General features: G+C 45.8%; 1 protein-coding gene across 2 annotated transcripts in view; it reads right to left on the bottom strand.

Moving 5' to 3' along the window:
• The window catches only part of RAD54B (RAD54 homolog B), a 495,994-nt gene that overhangs the window by 409,964 nt on the left and 65,560 nt on the right, over positions 1-20,470 (bottom strand). For both annotated transcript variants that reach the window (XM_085605260.1, XM_085605259.1), the window contains one exon: positions 2,822-2,978. Coding sequence is in view for 1 of the 2 variants with exons in the window: in XM_085605259.1 (XP_085461385.1) it covers positions 2,822-2,978 (157 nt within the window). In the remaining variant the exon portion in view is untranslated. The remainder of the gene's footprint in view (positions 1-2,821; positions 2,979-20,470) is intronic.

Raw genomic sequence — 20,470 nt, 5'->3', positions numbered from 1 at the left:
AACGGGCCCTTGTTTTAGGTCTGCTGTTTATGGCATCAATTGGGTCTTAATGTGCTGCGTGTAGTTCTCAGACAGAAATGCGATTTTGCCTTGGGACTTGCATCATGCTCGACTCGCATGACAGTCTAGCAGGGGACCTCATTCTCCCCAATAACTTTAGTCTCCAGGCCCATCACCATTTGCGGCCTCTGCGTCATCGCTCTCACTGACCGAGCCGCCCTCGAGTAACTGCAGTAGCACCATCATGATTGCCCTCCCTTAATCCCACTCCCTTACCTCCAGTCCTGCTGTAGCATGGAGAGTTCTTTCCGGGTCCGGCTCAGCAAGTGGCTCACCTGACCACACATTCAGGATTGCTCTTCTCAGTCTGCTCCATCGCAGTGATGTGGTGAACACAGCTTTTCACCACACATTTCACACTGTCTGCGAGTAACATTCAGCCTGCCACTTGTATGTGCTGCTGTCCAGATCCCCACAACGTTCACTCGTAATCGTATCAAAAATCCTGTTTCAGGTGCAGTTCTTGGTCCAGATTATTTCGCTGTCAAGTTGAAGTTGGAAGTAACATTCACAGTTTAATTCTATTTTTTGCCACATGCTCCTAGATCTTGCAGCTTATACCAGTCTTAATGTGTGGCCCACTGGTGCCCCGCCCACGGGATTAACTTTGTTGAAGGAGCACACTGTTGTGACAACTATGAACAATCATTGCAAAACATGGTTTTTATGTTTTACCTACAGTTTTTGCTGTTTGCTATTGAACCCCATATTATAAAATACCAATACAGAGAGTGTGCATTGCATCAGCCCATTGCTTATCACTAGTTAGCTTTCTTGGCAATCTCGATTGCTTGTTTTTTATTTGATGAATTTAATTCCTCTTCTTATGTTTATCCTTCCTTTTCTTGTGTTTGTGCTTATCCTGCAGCATAGATCTTTACCATCCTTTAACTGGGTGGCTATCAATAGGGCAGGAAAGTGACCCGTTTACTATATTAGGTTTCTTTCAACCAAATGGGAGGTAATGGGGCGACTGGTGAGTCAAGAATGTTAAATATTAGTACCCATTTGTTAGTATCCTTATCAGGAAAGGCCAGCAGTATAAGCGTGTTAATATAAAATAGCTGCTGCTTTATCCGGGGTCATAGAGTGGGAGGAACATGCATGTTATGATGTTTATAAGGGAACGGTAAACCCTCCTTTATAAAAAGGCATGCTTTGGAAGATCCAGCATCACCTATGACACAAATTAAAAGACAACGAGCACAGTAAAATCAGAATTAAGTCCAGGAATAGTAAATGGCAGTATTTATTAAAGGAAGAGGTTATATTCTGATGTGTCCTAATCGTTGTACAATAAGCTAATGCGCAGATGTTGAATGCAGCTCAGATGATGAATGCAGATCCTTTAAACTGAAAATGTTAAATTGTGATTTTATGACCTGCAGTACCCAATTTTCATAATTATATGGAACAGTCCAGAACCAGTCTCTGCCCAACTCAATGGTAATCAATGTATTGCCCACAGAATGATGGCAGTCTGAACTGGCCCATCGAAATTCGAAAGGCTTTAATTTGCAGATGGTCAAGAGTGTCTCTTGTGCATGGCTAGTAAGATACAGCTCGAAATGTTGCATTATGTTACAGTTACTTTAGACACCGTTGGAGAACTGCCTACATCACTTCTGCTAAAAATGCTAAACACAAAAAAAATACAAAGCCACCACATTCCTGTCATGTTACAAGTATGAGCAAGTTGTAGACAAATGCAGACCAAGAGATGACAGAAATATCATAGATTTATAAATGAGTAAAAACAGGCTGTACTTCCTTACGTATAAACTACAACCACAGAGAAATTATACAAGTCACCTATACTCCAATCCATGCCCTGCACCCCCAAAGTTGTTAGCTGAGCGTGGAATACTATTGTTGCCAAACACCATGTTATCAGTCAGGCACTCCAACAGTGAGGTCCAATCAGCTCTGGTGTTAGCCAGATGCCACCACCTACCAGGGGCTTGGGGTTAGAATGTACTCCCCCTTGCACCCAGCTGTGATGGAGTGAAATGGTAACAAATGGGTACGATATGAGGAGCTAGGTACAATACATGACACAATTATATAACCACCTCCATCTACTCTGCGGGAGCAAAAACACTGAATGAAAGCTCCCACAGGAAGAGCACCTGTGGAGAGAACGGGTTAAGAATTTGGAGCTCAAGCCCTGCCTTGCACATTGGTAGTATTAAAAATAAAATCTGTATTAGTGTAAATGGCCACTTCTACTGCTGCTTCAAACTTTAGCACAAAATTGTTATGTTCCATACGTTTCAAGGAATAAATACATGTACTCTACAAAGGCACTTTTGGTCTAGTAGAACAATATTCATATGATAGAGATCAAGCACCGATTATCAAGAAAAAGGGTGTTCTGGCACTGAAAAGCAAAGAATCCATTATCTCGATAGTTTGATTTGATTAACGTAAAACACTTATTTTACACCAAAACCTCAGATTAGCAGCTATAGTATGTCACACATTGAAGCAGGCATAGAAGAACCATGAAAACTAAATATTAATACCAACTTCAAATACAGGCAGCCTGGTAAAGAAACAATACAGCTTCAGACCTGTGGTGGCCATCAATCCAATGAATGGATAGATGCCTGCAGTGTTACATGACTACAACAACTCTGGATCAGGCTTACCCTACATAGCAACACGAACAAGGAAAGGATCTCCTTCTTTAAGGCTTATTAATGAAATGTAGGAGAACAATTGCAAATACTAGCAGCAGATATTTTTTGTGGTATCTTACCTGCGCCCTGGTAATGAAGATTTTCTGGTTTAAAGTTCTCAGAGTTATCCAAACTATGTTCTTTTGGGTCAACGTCATCGGTTTTAGCAGAGTTTGTATCTGCTCCACATATTATAGCTAAGGCTTTTGATGGTACAGGATTGGGTATCTGCACAAACTGGAGCCAGAAAAAGAAAGGTTTCTTTATACAATAACGACAGTAAAGGCAACTAGGTTTTCAAAGTGTTCGCTTTTAAATGGCGCTGGATAGTTACTCATTTCTACTACACCATTGTAACATTTGATTCTTGTGCTCGATGTGTTTAGAATTTACATGTTTACTAAAAACCTTCTGATGCAGGTTTGTCTGGATTTTTATTTTATTTATTTTATTTGAAAGGTTTTATATAGTGCTGGCTAGACCCGGGGGTCTCAGGGCGCTTTACATGTGCGAAAAAACAAGATTACATGAGTTGATCAAAAAGCACAGAATAAACAATAAATAAAATAAATGTTCCATTGATGTCTAATAAACAGAGACATGGCAAGAGCAGATACATTTACATATATAGTAGCTTGGGGGGGGGGGGGGGGAGATTCAGGGCTGAGCTGTGGGTGAGGTAGAAATTTGAGAAAACAGGATTGGGTGTGGGGGGGGGGGGGGGGGGGGGGTGTGTCAGCCGGGCGGGGTTTTAAGAGGGAGAAGAGAAGGGTGGTGGGAGTAGGGTGGGGGAGTTAGACTGGGGGAGGGGAGAGGTGAAGGGGAGGGAGTGAAGTGGAGGAGGATAGGGTCAGAGGAGGTCAGAGGTCTGAATAAGGACCCCAGTATTTTCCGAGGAGGTGCGGTTTAAGGTCTTTTTTGAAGGCAATGTAGGACGGGTTGCAGCGCAATTCCAAACCATCTGCGCGTTTCCAGAGAAGGAGCGAGATGGAGTGGTTTTCTTTTTGAATAAGGGGGGGGATGAGGAGAAAAGTGTCTGTGCTCCTCATCGTTCTGGCGCTGCTCGCTTTTTTAAGTTTGTTAGGTACAGAGGGGTATTTTGGTGTAGGGCTTAATGTGTGATGCATGCGGTCTTGTAGGAGGATCTACCTTCGGTGGGAAGCCAGTTGAGAGCCTTCAGGGCTGGGGAGATGTGGTCAAAACGTTTATAGCCATTGATAAGCCAGGCTGCTAGGTGGAGCACAGATCTGAGTGGGGCTAGGTGGACTTTGGGGGTTAGCGTTCCCATTGTCGATTTTTGAGAGTACCAGGGATTGGACGACCCATTTGAAGTCTTCAGGTGGGAGGAAGGGTTTGATTTTCTTCAGGTGACAGAGTGAAGAGAGCTCCTTTAGCAGAGTTTTTTATGTGGTCGTTGAGGGTTAGATTTTTGTCAACGGTAAAACCGAGAGATTTCACTGAGTTGGACAAAGAGCGAGCAGTTGAGTGCACCGAGGTCAGAGATCCAGGTTTGGATGGGAAGTCTGTTTTTAGGGGAGAAGAGAATGATTTCAGTTTTCTTGGGGTTGAGTTTTAGATGGTTGGAGTGGAACCAGTGTTGGATCTTGTTTAAGGTATGGTTAAGTTGAAGTACATCAGCGTGAGACCTAATCTTATAGTACAGTTGTGTGTCGTCAGCATAGAGGTGGTAGTTGATTCCTGCTTGTTTCAGGATGAGGGTAAGAGGTTTCATAAAGAGGTTAAAGAGTGAAGGGGAGAGAATAGAGCCTTGGGGGACGCCTAGGGAAACCGGGGAGGGGTTGGATAGACAGTCATTCATTTTGACTAGTGTTCTGTGTTGGAGAAATGAGGTGAATCATTTAAGGACCTGACCGTTAAGGCCAAAGCGGGACTTGAGTGAGTTGAGAAGGGAGTTGTGGTTGACTGTATCAAAGGCAGCCGAGAGGTCAAGGAGAATGAGTAGGCAGGATTCACAGTTATCAAGGGAAGAGTGGATGTCATCGATTATATTTAGCATGGCGGTTTCCGTGCTGCAGCCTTTTCTGAAGCCGGATTGCAAGGGGTCTAGAAGGTTGAAGTTGATAATGTGTTTATCTAGTTGAAGGAGAGCACATTTTTCCAGGGCTTTGGACAGAAGAGATAGGTTAGAGATAAGGCGGAGGTTGTTCAGGTCATTTGGGTCTGAGGTGGGATTTTTGGGGCTAGGCGTGATTTGACAGAGTTGAAGTGAGTACGGGACACAACCTGTGGAGAAGGATGAGATGGGACAAACAAGATTTTGATGTTCTAAGCCCACATTGGAATAATACTTTTCATTTGTTTAATTATTTTTATAACATAAGGAAAAGAACCTCAGTCAACATAATTGCTAGCCCATATACTCCTTTCGCTCTTAACGCCTCCAAAATTCAATGCTTTGATGGACTTTAATGCAATGGGTGATACCTAGGACCATCCAGCCACAAGCAGACTGCATAATGCTTGCAGGACCCTATGGTCTTACACAAAAGCAAACTGCGTACACACAATACTATTGAATTTAATTGATTTTTGTCTCAAGTGAGTTCTTCTCACATCTTGCGTACCTTCCAATAACCTGGTTATATAATATAGCCATCTTGTTCTGTCTAAACTACTGTAAGTTAAGCACACAACACAACTTCAGCTTCCTCAATATTTGTTCCCAAACATAACTTTTTTTAGGCTAATGACACCAACGGCATGCTCCAACTTAGGAGAACACATTTACTTGATGACCCTCTGACTGACAAGGAGTACTTAAGTTCATAGCTTATTTTGGTCTTAGACAAGCCAGTCTCTACTAGGAAGTTAACCCTTTAGTATTCAAGTTTTTTCATGGAAACTTAAACTTGTATGCTGTTAGAGTGACTCTGGTGACTAGTTTATGCAGTAGCTGCTAAAGTCAAATACTCGGAGGCCACTGAAGGCTATGAGACAGCTATAACACCGGCATACTTCCAATTTCTCATCATATTTGGCTGAACCAAACCACTCTGCTCAGAAGATTTTTTGCATAGTTCACCAGTTGTCTACCCCTTAGAGCCCAAAAGAATGCTTGTATTTTACCTTCCGTTTGTGCATATTGGTCTTCTTTTTTATGCCTAAAATGTAATCCATTTAGCATTCTTTGTCTCTGAAATTAAAAAGTTGTACAAGGTCATCTGGCAAGCAGGTAGACGTGCTCGTCATGATTAAGCCTGGGCGGAGCTTAAAAAAAACAACAAAAAAAAAAACTGCTGCGCTATGCAGAGCTCCGCAAGCGGAAAAGTGCTTTAGAAAAATGCAGTTTGCGGTGTAAATGATCACGAACGCCACCATGCACAGTGCAAGTGGGTGCTGCTTCCTTTCTACCGCTTGAGTAGATTTTCTACTCAAGCGGCAGATTTCTCAACGCGAACGGACGGTTTCTCAACGCAAGCGGTCGTGAGCATACGCAGGCACTTGCATTGAGAAATACGACCGCCCACATTGAGAAATCTCGCCGGGAGGTTGATTTCACCTCGCTCACGCTCGCCAACTTGACATTGACGAGTGCGAATGAGGAAAAGTCTCGCCAGGTAGTGGATTTTCATCGCTCGACAACTTGATGTTGACGAGCGCAAGAGAGGAAAAAAACTCCAGTCCGGGAGCACCGTGTAACGCGGCGAGCGTAACACTCCGCGAGCGGAGTTCACCGTCCAGGCTTAATCATGATTCTGGTTTGAGGGAACATACTAATTGAGTTGATTTCCTTTATACGATATCAAACTTGGCAATTAATGGAAACAATTGAATTTGGCTCCCCCAATGACCCATATCTTAAGCATATTTTACAGCTGTTGGCACCTACTGTGGCACCAGTGATATGCAGTCCGATTGATTCAGTCAGACTCTGCTTTGGTTCCTCAATAGCGGAAAATAAATTGTGTGATTACTTTGTTATAGAGATTTTCCTTGGGCCTTCCCAGTCTAAATGATTAAAGATCTACCTCCTTCCTACCATTTAATGCCTCTCTAGCGGAGAGAGAATTAAAAGTCCAACTATCCTCCTTTGTGGCAGAAAACTCAATATTGGATTCTGCCCAAGTTGGATTTCGGCCTCATTGTGTAAAAGAAGTTGCTTTGGTGGCAGTTAAAAATGAATTTCAGATGGTTGGATGAACCATAGCTGCCTGATCATCTTCCAGGTGGCCAGATGCCTTGGTCAATGCTCTTGTCCCACGTAGACAGTTAAAAACTTTGGGAGTCACAATATAATCACTTAAATATCAGGTGGCCCAGGCTTCTCTAGTCTGTCTCTTTTACACATTAAAGTTTTCTGCCTGAGCATAAACTTTAGTACATTGTTCAGGCCATCATTGGTTGTCGCCTGGTGTATGATAGTGCATTATATCATAGGCTTCCTTTTTTGACAGTTCAGTTTCCTTTGTATGTCCTGATCGCAGCCCACTGTCTTCTGCTTAAACTTCCCCAGAGGTCCCCGATCTCCGGTGATCATCTTGGATTACGTTGTTGCCCGATTTCTAAACATTCAATTTTTTAAGAGCACATGTATTTGTTTCAAAGCACTGCACAAAACTTACTTTATATGACAACATTTTACTTGGTACATTCTGGCACGCTCTCTGCATTCTTCCACTGCCCACTTTAGAAAGCTGCATCAAAGAGGATGTGCTATTTCCTTTTCGGTTGCTAATGTTTAGAATTCTCTAACCCTGGCTCCACGATCGCAACTAAAGTTCTGAACTTGAAATGCTCTAAAATGGATTGTTTTAAGGTCTAAGTCTTAACACCAGACAGGTTGCAGGACTCATAAGTTTCTTAGAACAGGACATCTTCTAAAGCAATTGCACAATCCAAACATTTGATAATTAACAATAAAACAGGTTGGATAGGTATAACAAACAAGTACCTTATAATCAAAAAAGAACATAAGAAATTTGAGCCTCAAACATCAAGACCTCAAAATGCAATTTTGCAGTATTTGAGAATGTGTATTATTATAAGGTGTGGTTATGCAACCTCACGTCCAGTCAGGTTGGTTTGTAAAACCGTAGCTCAGTCCAGGATAGCTGAGGCTCAGAACAGCTGGGCTTTATTAAAGGAATAATTGCAAAGCAATAAGTAGTGTCATAACGGTTGTCTCCTAAACACACAAGAAAGCCAGGGAGGAAAATAAAACCACACACATGCCCAACACCAGACCAACAGCCATTACTAGTATGCAAGCCATACGCACCAATGCCAGGAAAGCTACGCCGGGGTGCCCAAGAGCCAATTCGACAGTCCAGACCCATTCCCTATTAAGTATTATTTTGTCACTGTTTTGTTATAACCAGCCTCCACAGTTCAATGATATACCATATTAGATACAAACAGAACACAAACGCACAACGTAAACCCTAATAATTGCAGTTAATGGATACGGTTATATGGCTATTAGGGTCATTCTCGACATTGCTAAGTTAGCATGAGCTCTGCTGCCACAATGGTTCTTTTGCGCACGTTACTACATGCTTTTATTTGGCAAGACTCTGTTTGTGCCTTTCACATGAGAAGGGTCTGGTTTTTGAGTTCTCTGCTTTTCCTGGAGTTTAGTCTCAACACGATGTGCAAGGTCGATAAACATGCCCCTTGTTATTCTGTTCTGGTCAGTTCCTAGCACCTAGACAAAGCATGCTAAACACAGCTGCAATGCTGAAGACTTGTGCTTTGATATTACAGGGATGCGTGTTGTTCACACACACACTTGGAGGGAAACCTTTCCTTGGAGAAGAGCTATGCTGTTCCTATGATGTAAAGCAACCACCTAGGCTCTTAAGTATGGGGTCTGCTATAAGACCAAGCCCGGCGATCTTCCTTTATATAATAGACTTCAACTTACCAAGGGGAGGGTGGTAAGGTCTTAACGCCCTTTTTCCACTGTCTGTATAAAATGACAACCCCCCTTTGTATTCTAAGGTATTGTAACAATGCTAACCGTATTAAGTTTATGCATTTTGCTGCTAGTTTTGGCTTGTATACTGCATCATAGAGCACGATAGTTACAATAAACATTTTGAACTATACAGTGACTCTGACAATCCTTATTGTAGGGAAGTGGGATTGAGTGAGCGACCGAAAGGGAATGTCTTGCTCCCGCGATTCCTGAGAGAGTTGGAGTGTTATGTTCTGGGTGGTCTAATCATTTGTAGCTTCAGGATTGTAGGAGAACAAATGAGACACTATAGCTAGTCGATTTTGGGTACTAAGGTGGTAGGAAGGTACAATCACTATACACTGAGGTCAGGTTTTCCAGCGCATAGTTGTGTGTATGTGCAGAATGCCAGCAACAACACCAACTGTGTATACTTGAGGCAAGTTAACCAATAATGGACAGCATAATACCCATCTGAAAACAGATGTTAAAGAAAAACTGTAAATGGACCAAAGCACAATGTAAATTATGACTGGTATGAGTGCCAGCAAGGTCTATGTAGACAAACACTATGCAAAGCAATTATTTGAATAATTGTATAATCTGTGCACACTTGATAAACTATAAAAACAGATTTTAAAAAAGTGTCATACCAGTTGAATAAAAAGAAAATGCAACACAAAAATCCAACACCAATTTATTAAAATAGGTTATAGTTTTCTCATTAATAGACCCCTCAACGACAAACATCCACAAGAGGTTCCCAGAGATATTAATTTTTAAGTAAGGAATACATTACTGCTTTTCACTAAATGCAATACATCACTGCAATATACCGGGACTTGCGGTTTAGGGTTACCCATGACAAGTGACTAGTAAACAGCTATATAGGCACTCTTGTTGGTGCCAACTCTGACAGGGAGCTGAACAGTTACCTTGCAAGTAACGCAGTCTCTAGTTCAGTTCCAGGCTCTATGTGCGAACCACCATAGAAGTCAAAGGAGTGGTCCTGATGCATGGGATGTAGGATATTGAAGATGCTCAAGGAAACCGAGCCGGTGTCAATGGTTTTCCTGTGGTCACCCCTTAATCCATGAGGAGAGGGGGGAACTTTAGGCTCAGGGTTGATGTCCCACAAATTCAGAGTGAAATCTAGCACACAACCAGTTGCCACTGGTCTACTGGTCTCCGCTTATAGCAAAACCAGCAGTTCCCTTTACTAGTAGTAACTTTCATGCTGGGTGATCAAACTGCACTCAGACGACTCTCCCGAGTCCAGCAGACTTGGGTTGAATTTTTGAGGTCCAGGACAGTCTCCCAGGCTGCACCTTGGTATCCACCAACAGGCAGAGGACTCTAGCTACTGAATTTCTTCCTTCTCAGCTTTTATGGTCCCATTGCTGTAACAGGGAGTCAGCCAACTCACTCCTGTCTGGTGCTCGTGGGCAACTTTCTCAAACTGGACACTACAGGCACAGTCCTCGCTTAGCTAGCCAGAGGAACAGCAGGTGCAGTCCAGCCTTTGCTGCAGCTTCTCTTTGATGGGTTCCAGGAGCCACAAGGCAGTCCTTCTTGCAGTACAGGGGCGAGATGAAGTCTGGGTGCCAGGGGTGCAGACTGTTATGCCGTGTATTAGCCGTCAGGGATGCAGCAACTACTAGCCATTGGGCTACAAGGTCTCCTCCTGCCTAGTGACGACTTACTTAAAAATGTGGCATCTAGCTAGACCAGAATGCACCATTCTGCCCATTCTCACCATGGCAGAACTCTTCTCTTGATGTGTGGAGCTCCCTAGACCACCAAAGACGTATGGCTATCTGGTGGCTAGACTCACCTTGAAATATCGGTTTAGCAACGGCTTGTCCCACTCTGCATGCAATGCCAGCCTGTCTGCAAACACAAAAGAGCAGCCCCTCCAAAGCGTGCCTGCCATTAGCCCTTCAAAGGCAGCCTCTCATCTGAAACTCGCCTTTTGAAATCACCTACTCTAGCCATCCTGCCAGGAGAAGGTAGCCCCTCTTCCCGCTGCAGGTCCTATGTGTGGCTTTCTGAGAGTCGTTTGCACTTCTCTCCAGGGGAGCAGACAGCTGTCTCGAAAACAGCAGTTGCCTGTAACATTGAAAGGCTACTGGACAACTTAAGCAACAAAGGGTAAACTTTTTAAAATTGCAATTTGTCAACTAGTGACATTAAATTTGACTTGGACAACCAGTCCGGTTTCATGCACTGATTCTTTTGATGCTGTAGCGTACAACCCAGCCCCGGTACATGCAAATGATCATGCCACACATGGAGCTTGGTATTACACGTGTTTATTCCTCAGCATGTAACTGCTAACTGAATATTTTACATCATGAATTCTATCACCAACACGTCACTATTCTACGGAGTCCGTCAGGAAGTAAAAGGGTCCAGTCACCTCTAACTCACAAGACACTACATCTCTCCCTTTGTTAAATAAAGGTATAAATAACACATATATACATTATAACTCTTCAATATATCGTTTTGATGCTCAAATCTATTGCCCAGATCTAGTCATATGAGGCTGCGGAGATACCGGAGAAGTGTCCATGACTGGCACAGGTGGCAGAGACATTGGTACAGTCATTGGTCTCTCTGGATTCTCAGTTGGACAAGTCCTACTCCTGACATCTGGAGTTGGCGAATGTCAAGGTGGGTGCTTGAAATGTGAAGAAACTCGAGTACTGTACTTTCCAGGATAGTGACCAGTCACCATATGTCCTTAACTAATCACAACCCTGCAGAGGTCAGCATCAAAAGGAGCATCAGAATTGTGTTTCTGTTTCTCCCGGACAATAAATTGGTCTCCTCTTTTGAACACGGGTCTCTGCTCCGAGTCTATTCGCACAGGTTTTCATCTTGCATTTGTGAAATGAATCAGTATTGCGAAATTTGTCCATGTCAATAGATCTCTCAGTGGTCCATCCCAAACATTAAGGTGGCAGGGTTTTCACCGATGGTAGAATGGAGAGTTGACCTGTACACACAAAGCATAGACAGAAGAACTGATTTCAGTTCAAGCTTTCACAGCGCAGCCCGCTGAATGGTCTTCTTGAGGGTGCTCATAAATCTCGCAACTACACCGTTCACCTGTGGCCAAACAAATGTGCTTTTCTGATGCTTGACATTTGGGCAAGTGAGAGAATCTTTAAAATTCAACAATTGAAAGATGGCCCATTATCAGATTTCAAAATCAAAATAACACTGCATGTTGCAAAAATACTTTCTAATCTCTCAATGACTTTTGAGTGGTTGAAAACAGATCTTCCACAAGAGGAAAACGGGAATGTTCATCAATTACCAATAGATGATGCCCATTGTCAACGGATCCAAATAAATCAATTGCAATCTTCTCCCATGCATGCTCTGGAAGATCAGACATGTTTAACGGATGCAGAGTTGTCCTGAAGGACAAGCAGTTGCACAAATGACATGCCTTTAACTCTTTTCCAACTCTTTCATCAAGAGGAGGGAACCACACTCCGTCCCATAGAGCTCGTTTAGTAGCAAAAACTCCACGATGTCTCTCATGGGCCAGTGCAATAACTTGTCTCAGACTCTCTGGTATGACAATTCTCGACCCTTGTAAGATGATGCCTTCTGGGTTAACAAAGTTCTTCTTGCACATTTTTGTATTTATGGTATTCAAGGTCATCACGAAGAGGTAAAGAACGTTTTCAGCAAGACTGATGTGTAATAATGTCTTTGAGTATCACCAATCTCCGTCAGTGCTCGTGGCAGCAATGGTTTGTTCCACCTATATAGCAGCAGTTTTACTGAGTTTCACAAAGTTAACATAAGCATCAGCTGCTATAGAAGTAGTTCCCCGACACTGTATTGGCACATGAGAAGTAGTCAGCAGGGTCTTGATCTTTTCCTGGATTATGCACAATCGTATAATCATACTCCGGCAATAGCAACGCCTACCTCTCAATGCGAGGGGGCATCTTGGCTTTAGGATTGTCGAAAATGTTGAGAAATAATTGGTGGTAGGTGATAACTATGAAATGCTTTCCATATAGGAACGCATGAAAATGTTCGCAAGCACACACCACAGCGAGGCATTCTTTTTCAGGTTATGAATAGGCAAATTCCAATGATGACCACCTTCGGCTGCCGTAAGCCACAATGTGCGTTGGGGCATTGGGATGTCCAGTGTGCTGGGCAAGGATGGCACCAAAGCCCACTAGGCTTGCATCAACAACCTTCGTGTGTAATTTCAGATAATATGCCATTTCAGTGGCATTCTCAATTGCATGCTTCATTTTCTTGAAGCTTTGTTCACATTCGCTTGACCATTGGAATGTGACATTTCGGGAGGGCGAGGTCTTGCTGGCAATGCAGTAGGACGCGCGCTCGGGATGCTCAGGTGGGCTGCTGCTAACTAACACTATTTCAGCGGAGCTGGGGGCCCACTGACACCAGCCCTGGGGGTGCCTTGGTAGCGGATTGTGAGGGGCACCCTTTGTTAAACGGAGTGCCGTGAGGGAGTGGCAGCAGCAGGGACAAAGCTGCAACACCTTGGCCTGCGATCGGAGCGCCCGCCATTTTACGGCGCCCGGACCAGGGGTTCCTTGTGGTGCGACGCAAGCTGTCCCTGAGCACTTCGGGACCACCCGACGCTCTGCGATTCCAGTGATGACGGAGCGGCGGGGGCGCCTATACCGGAGGGGACGACGAGTATAGCCGGCTCGGAACGGACAAGCGGTCAGCGGCTCTGTGGATGACCCTGGCCGCCATCTTACCTGCTCAGCCAGAAGCGAGTCTACAGGCTTGGATCCCGACTGGCTGTTCTACCAGGCCTGGTGGGGCTTCCGAACAACCAGATAGGCGGCGGCGACGCTTGGTCCGGGTCGGGGGACGCCAGAGGCGACCACAGCAGTTCAAGTGAGTAACCAGGGTCCACTTTTTCACAGAAAAGGAAGCTATTCTTCGGTCAGCGCGAGCCAAGCCAGATCTCACGTACGAGGGGCACAAGATCCAGATTTTCCAGGACCTGGCACCCACTACCCTGCACCGCCGCCGTGACTTTAAACCTGTGACGGACAAGTCCACCCCTTCGCCCTTATTTTACATGGAAGTCCAAGCAGAGTGTGATTCGGTGCTACAGAGATGAGGCTCAATTACTCAGACTTCCTTCCTCGCGGCCCACCAGCCCCACTCGCCCTTCGCCTTCTGCACGGGTGCCTGCCAAGCCGACCTGGTCGACCGTGCACCGGCGCAGACGCTCACCACCCTTCAATGAACAAGCGTCCTTGCAGGCTAAACAGGACATTATAGAGCATATTCGGTCCTTGGAAGGAGACAAGTCAGAGTCAGGCCTGGATTCTCCTATCCCTTGATCAACCGCTCATATACCCCCAACTCCTTTTTCACAGTGCAGCTGGTGCCGGAGCACTCTGCCTGGGAGACCTAGAGAGCAGCAGACAACGCACCCCCCTCTGTTCCTGAGAGAGACACGTCTCTGGGCTTATCCGAACCTTAGGGTGTAGGCTAGCCCGTAACTGGAACAGGACAATGTGGCCCGGTTGGCCAAAGTTGGTTACGCATCTTTCTATTCTCCATCTTCCCACTTGTCTGTACCTTTTCTCTCCCTCTTTTTTGTTCACTAAGTATGGCGGACAGATGACCCCAAGGCTACGACGCGCGCTTGTTGACAGGGAAGGCCCACTCCTGTATCTCCCTTCCATTCCCCTGCTATGCTTTCTGCAGTGGCATGATGGACTAACTTGGGATCCGTTTTATTTATGGCTCTTCCTGGCCCTTTAAAAGGTACTGACCCTTAATGTCAAGGCGCTGAACTCTCCCAATAAGCGGCAACAGGTGTGGCGCTATCTACGACAGCATAGCCCAGACATGATCTTTTTGCAGGAGACCCACCGGCTGCACATAGATACCCCCCACATGGCGCACCCAAGCTACCCCCTCCAATTCTGGGCCAAAGCAACTACTAAAACGTCTGGAGTGGCTATTTTATGCAGATCTGGTATCAGGCAGGGGTGCCTCAAAGTCTTTCACAGTCCAGATGGACTGTTTCATCAGGGCAGGGGTGAGGATGGGGAGACACCTACTCACACTGCGCAAAGTCTACGCACCGAACCAGATGCAGGACTCCTATCTCCGAACGCTTCTGCGGGAACATGTGCCATATGGCAACCCCTCCCTAATTTTGGGGGGAGACTTTAACCTGGTGTGGGATCCTGCGGTGGACCATAGTGAAGCTTCTTCCAATGGGACGGGGGCCATGTCCTCCGCACTCCGGAAACAGATAACAGACCTAGGCCTGCTGGACGTATGGCGATATCACTCTCCGGAGGTGCGGGATTATTTGTACTACTCCCACGTTCACCACTCGTACTCGCACATTGACTATCTTTTTATTTTGCACGACATCATGAGGGACGTGTTGAGGGCGTCTATGTCTGACATATCGCTATCTGACCATGCCCACATGGAGCTTCTTGCAGGATCCGGCCGCTTGCCCCACCCGCCTACCGCAGTGGCGCTTGCCGCTGCATGTCTTGCGAGATCCGGCTGATGTGGAGAGCATACGGACCGCTATTGACTCTTATTTCGTGAGCAATGCCCTTCCCCGAGACTCCCTTCCCTGTGGTGTGGGATGCCTTCAAGGCTACAATCCACGGCCACATCACATCTTTATCGATATCACGGGCGCGGGAAGCCCGCCGTATGGAAGATAGCCTTTTCAAGGACCTTAAGACGCTGGAGAAGCAAGATCAGGGCCATTCCTCGCTCGCGGGTCGGCGGCGACTTGCTAACCTCCGGGGTCAGCTCCGCGCCCTGCACACCAATAGAGCCGAGCAATCCCTGCTAGCCTTAAAACAAAGATATTTTGAGGGGGGTGACAAAGTGGGCAGATTGCTGGCGAAGCGCTTGAGGGCACGTGCAGCGAAGGCTCACATAGCGAATATTCAACCGCCGGATGGAGACTGGGCCGTCACGGAGCGAGCAAAATGCGAGGCCTTTAGGGCGTATTACACTGCCCTTTATGCGGCGGAAACGCCCTCTCAAGCCCATATTGATGCTATTTTGAATCAGTGCCCCTGGACTTCAATCCACCCACATCATGCCAAACAATTGGAAGGTCTCCTCACGGCGGAGGAATTGATGGCAGCGCTGAAAGACCTCCCTCTTGGGAAGACGCCAGGCCACGATGGCCTGCCACTGGTCTTCTACCGTATGTTCCTACCACAACTCCAGCCACACCTCCTGCGACTCTACAATTATTTTTCGGACTCAGAAGGGCAGATGCCCTCCATGGGTATGGCTGTAATAGCTCTTATCCCCAAGCCGGGAAAAGATCCAACGATGTGTGCCTCGTATCGTACCATCGCTTTGCTGAACACTGACCTCAAAATCTACATCAAAATGCTTGACAGACTCTTGGACCCCCACATGCCTGGCCTTGTGGAGCCGGATCAAGTTGGCTTCATCTGCAATAGACAGGGGGCGGACAATGTGTGTAGAATCCCGCATCTGGAGGGGAAAGCACAGCACTGGAATATACCAGCATGTCTTCTCTCGTCTGACGTGGAGAAGGCGTTTGATCGGGTGGACTGGGGATTTCTGCGCGCGGTGCTGCAAAAGATCGTACTGGGACGAAACATGACATCCATGATCATGGCCCCTTATCTATCCCCGCAAGCTAGGGTTCGGGTTCATGGACAACTTACAGACCCTTTCTCCATACATAGAGGTACACGGCAAAGTTGCCCCTTGTCACCTTTGTTGTTTGCCCTAGTGGTAGAGTCCCTAACAGAGATGATCAGGCAGAATGCGGACATGCATGGTATTTCTCTTGGAGGCAGGCAGAACAAGGTAGCGCTCTTCGCGGATGATCTTATCCTCACCATATCGCGTCCACACACATCTCTCCCGGCGCTTCATAATCTGTAACAGTCCTTTGAGCAGGCTTCAGGCCTTTAAAATTAATCATGGCAAATCTTGGGCTCTGAACCTTACGATCCAGAAGGAGGAGATACCAGTATTGAAAACGCTTGCCCCTTATCAATGGGTCACGGAGCATATCAGGTACTTAGGGCTTCAATTGACTCCCACCTTGGGCACATGGACCCAGGTAAATTGGCGAGAATGCAGGAGAACCGTACTGGAAGGCTTACGGGGATGGAAATCCCTAACTCTATCTTGGTTGGGTAGGCTTAACGCCGTGAAAATGTCGATACTCCCTAAAATCTTATATTTATTTCAATGTCTTACCACCCCTATCCCGCAGCACCAAATACAGAGCCTCCAGCGAGACCTCCCTCGCTTCATCAGGGGCGGACGTAGGCCGCGATTCTCTCATAAGACCCTCATGTCGCCGCGAGACAGAGGGGGGCTAGCGTGCCCTAACCTTTTGGATTATTATTGGGCCTCGCACCTCCGCTTTGTCTCGGAGTGGATAGCGGTTGAAAGCGAAAAGATCTGGTTTCATATGGACAGGACAGTAACTGGACACTCCATCTGGGACCTTGCGTGGCACCATCGTACAGCGCGCTCACGCAGTGCCTATATTGCAGTACCTACTAAAACGGTTCTGGATATATATGGGACAAGGTAGCAGTACGTAAGGGACGAACGACCTTCCCCTCCCCCCATACCCCCATTGCAGGTAACCCATTATTCCCTCCGGCTTTCCATTCACAAGCATTCGCAAAGTGGCTACAGGGGGAATGCAGAGTGATCAGAGACCTGTATGGAGGGGGGGGGGGGGAGTGGGGGGGGGGGGGGGGGGGGACACTTAAGACATTTGCCCAGTGTAGGGAGGACTTTAATCCTCCACTGAACGCGAGACTACAATATGCACAGCTGCGACACTGGGTGTCCTCACCTGAGATACAACAGGCCGCTGTCCGACCATTCACCCCCTTTGAACGGCTGGTCCGTTCCTTCTGAGGAAATATGAATTTTTATGGTCAATTGTGTCCCCTATCTTAGACCCCAACGGCTCCATGTACATGCTACAAGTACATGTATGTTCCCTCCAGTTCCAGCTATGAAGACGCAAATACATGTGTGTCCAACGTCAACATGTTCTCTTTCTGCTCCGCCATGAATGGGTCGAATATTCCATTCCTAAGTATGATTGGCCACCGACTTTATATGGTTCACTTTTCACGTTTTACAGTTCAGGCGAGCAGGCCCTGAATTCTGCCATCAAGCCTTTTCCTACTTCTGCCTCTGAAATGCTCCAGCTTGGACCTGCATCTGTATCCATGAACTTTGTCCTACTCCCTGCGCGGCTAACGGTGCCTGACGCGGCCTGTTGCCTGCCAAAAACTGTATTCAGCCTTCAAGTTATCTGCTCCGCTCCTCATCCAATGCATTCCTGTCTAGTAGTTTAGGTAAACATCCTTCCAGCTACCGAGCAAAGAGCTTGGCCTCGCTGTCTTTATGCAAGTAATTCATAGCCCCTGTTACCATGGAAGATTCCTGCCCTCTCGCATCTCATGTAGACACATAGACGCTTGTACATGCACTAACAGTCAGTATAGAATAGATTCCGTCCGAGAGACCTTTCCTTTTGGATAACACAGTTCCTTAAACAAAGATATTAGATACGATTTGGGATTAGGTTGACCTGACCCCCCAGACTTATTGTCTCCACATGTAGAGCTAAATGTCAATTCCCCTTCACCCTCTAGTTGCACGTCAATTACACGTCATGCGGCTGCGCGCGCATCTCTGCCAAACATTTCTGCTGACACTGCAGGATTCTCTTATGGATCCACCCACTTGTGACATCATTTTAAATGACGTTTCTAGTATACGCCTGTTATTATGCCCATTTTCATTACGTATGTGTATTCTTATCTGTATTATCAGCTGTTACGCCTCCTGCATCTGTCTTAATGCAATGCTTTTCATATATATATTGTTACTTGTCAATAATGTATTGCCTATCCCTTCCTGAACCCTCGTGGTGATGGAATAAGATTGCCTGGTTCGAACTATGATTCCTTTGTAAGGAATAAAGCCCTTTTCAGAACCTCTAATACCACGGATTCTGCCTCTTATTTTGACTGAGTTATTCTTACTAGACTTTACCACATAAAAATAGTACAGGTAATTTAAATATTTACCACATAAATTGGCGCCCGAATAGGGACACTTTCTCATCTCACGCGCCGGAGGTGCGTTGCAGGCCCGGTCCCCTGCCACAGCTGAACGGACAAAAACGCGTACCCGCAGGATTTCCTGTATCTCCCTCCGGCCAAGCGGGGGTGACTGAGGCTGCGATCAACACCCAGACGAGGCGGTGAGAAGTGCGAAGTATCCCGACCAGAGCCTAGCTGAGAGAGCAAGATCCGAGGTATACAGAGGCCCACCAGGTTCCGAAGTTTCCGAGTCGAGTCCAGTCCAGTCCGGTCCAGTTCCGAGGCCTTCCGTTCCGTGCTACCCGGCGAGTACCATTGCTGGGGAGGCAGTTAGACGTGCACATTGGTTTGTGCCGGTCCTGACTGGTTTGGGTACACAAATCCGGTCTGCACTGTTTTAGCAGTGTATCTGTACTGTTTAGCAGTATATCCAGTATGTTCATGTATATAATCTAGTATTATCTAGTATTAGTATTATGTCAGTAGTTAGTTTTCTCTTAATTATCATTGTTCGTTAAATGTTAAATGTTAAATGTTTTACTGTGTTAAAAAAATTGTGGTATGAATGAGTGTTCATTATTGTGTTTTTCGTATTAATTGTGTTCAAGTCCAGTTTGAGTAAGAATCAAGTAGCAAGGTTTAAAGATGCCGTTCTTTTCAAAATTAAGACAGATCAAAACTAGAAAAGGAGTACTCGAAGAAGCTGTTCCCATTCCACCTAGGGATACTCCAGGGTATTTTATGTACCATAAGCATGGCCTAGATGCCGTATTATATCTTGATTTATGGGTGGACTACACCAAGGATTTAGCAGAGAGTCAGAGATGGCCCGCAGCTGGGACATGGGATGCAGATTGCATCATGAGAGTAGAAGAAGAATTATGGAAAAAGAAAGCCAGACAGTCACAAAAAGATGCCATTGAACTATGGCGTAAAGAATCGCATAGGCGCACAGAGAAAGCGCTCAGACTGGAAGAGAAAAGTAGGGAGAACTTAAATAAAGCCCGAGAAAATATGTTAATTGAGGAAGGTACCCGAGTAAAAACAGAACAAGTAGACAGACAACGAAACACTCTTATGAATGGTATGTATCCTCTTTTGGCCGAAGGTTTACCTAAGGCCACCCCGGAAATACCGAAAGATTTGCCACCCCCTTTACTCCCGATTAAAGCACATCCCAAGACCGCAAAAGATATTTTCCTTTCCTCCTATTTAGACGATGTAGCTCCCGAATATGTTAATGTTCCACCACACACACCACCTGTCGATGGTGCTCAACGCCGAGATCATCCGCCCCCAACTCCGCAACCACAAACTCCTCCGCACAATCCAACTTTTCCTGCATCCACAGTTTCTACCTTACATCCCACAAACCCTTTTATGCCTAGCACCTCAGAAGGTGCGACAGGAGGTGCGGCAGCAATTTTCGCCACACCACCATTACGAAGCAAATCGTCTCTTAGAGATTTAGCAAACCAACGTACACCACAAATAGCAACGTCCGACATGTTTAAGGAACATCTTGTAGATTGTAGATATGATCCAGTGCCCGGTAAAAATGACAGAATGCTGCTATCATCACTACGTATACGACGAGCTTCAACGTATTTAACGACATTACCAGGAATGATTAAACATTTAGACAATATATATCGCTTTGTCCAAACAGG

Source organism: Triturus cristatus, chromosome 5_1, assembly GCF_964204655.1.
Source record: "Triturus cristatus chromosome 5_1, aTriCri1.1, whole genome shotgun sequence".
Classification (NCBI taxonomy): domain Eukaryota; kingdom Metazoa; phylum Chordata; class Amphibia; order Caudata; family Salamandridae; genus Triturus; species Triturus cristatus.
The sequence above is the reverse complement of the archived record's forward strand: the minus strand, read 5'-3'. Positions and strand labels throughout refer to the sequence as shown.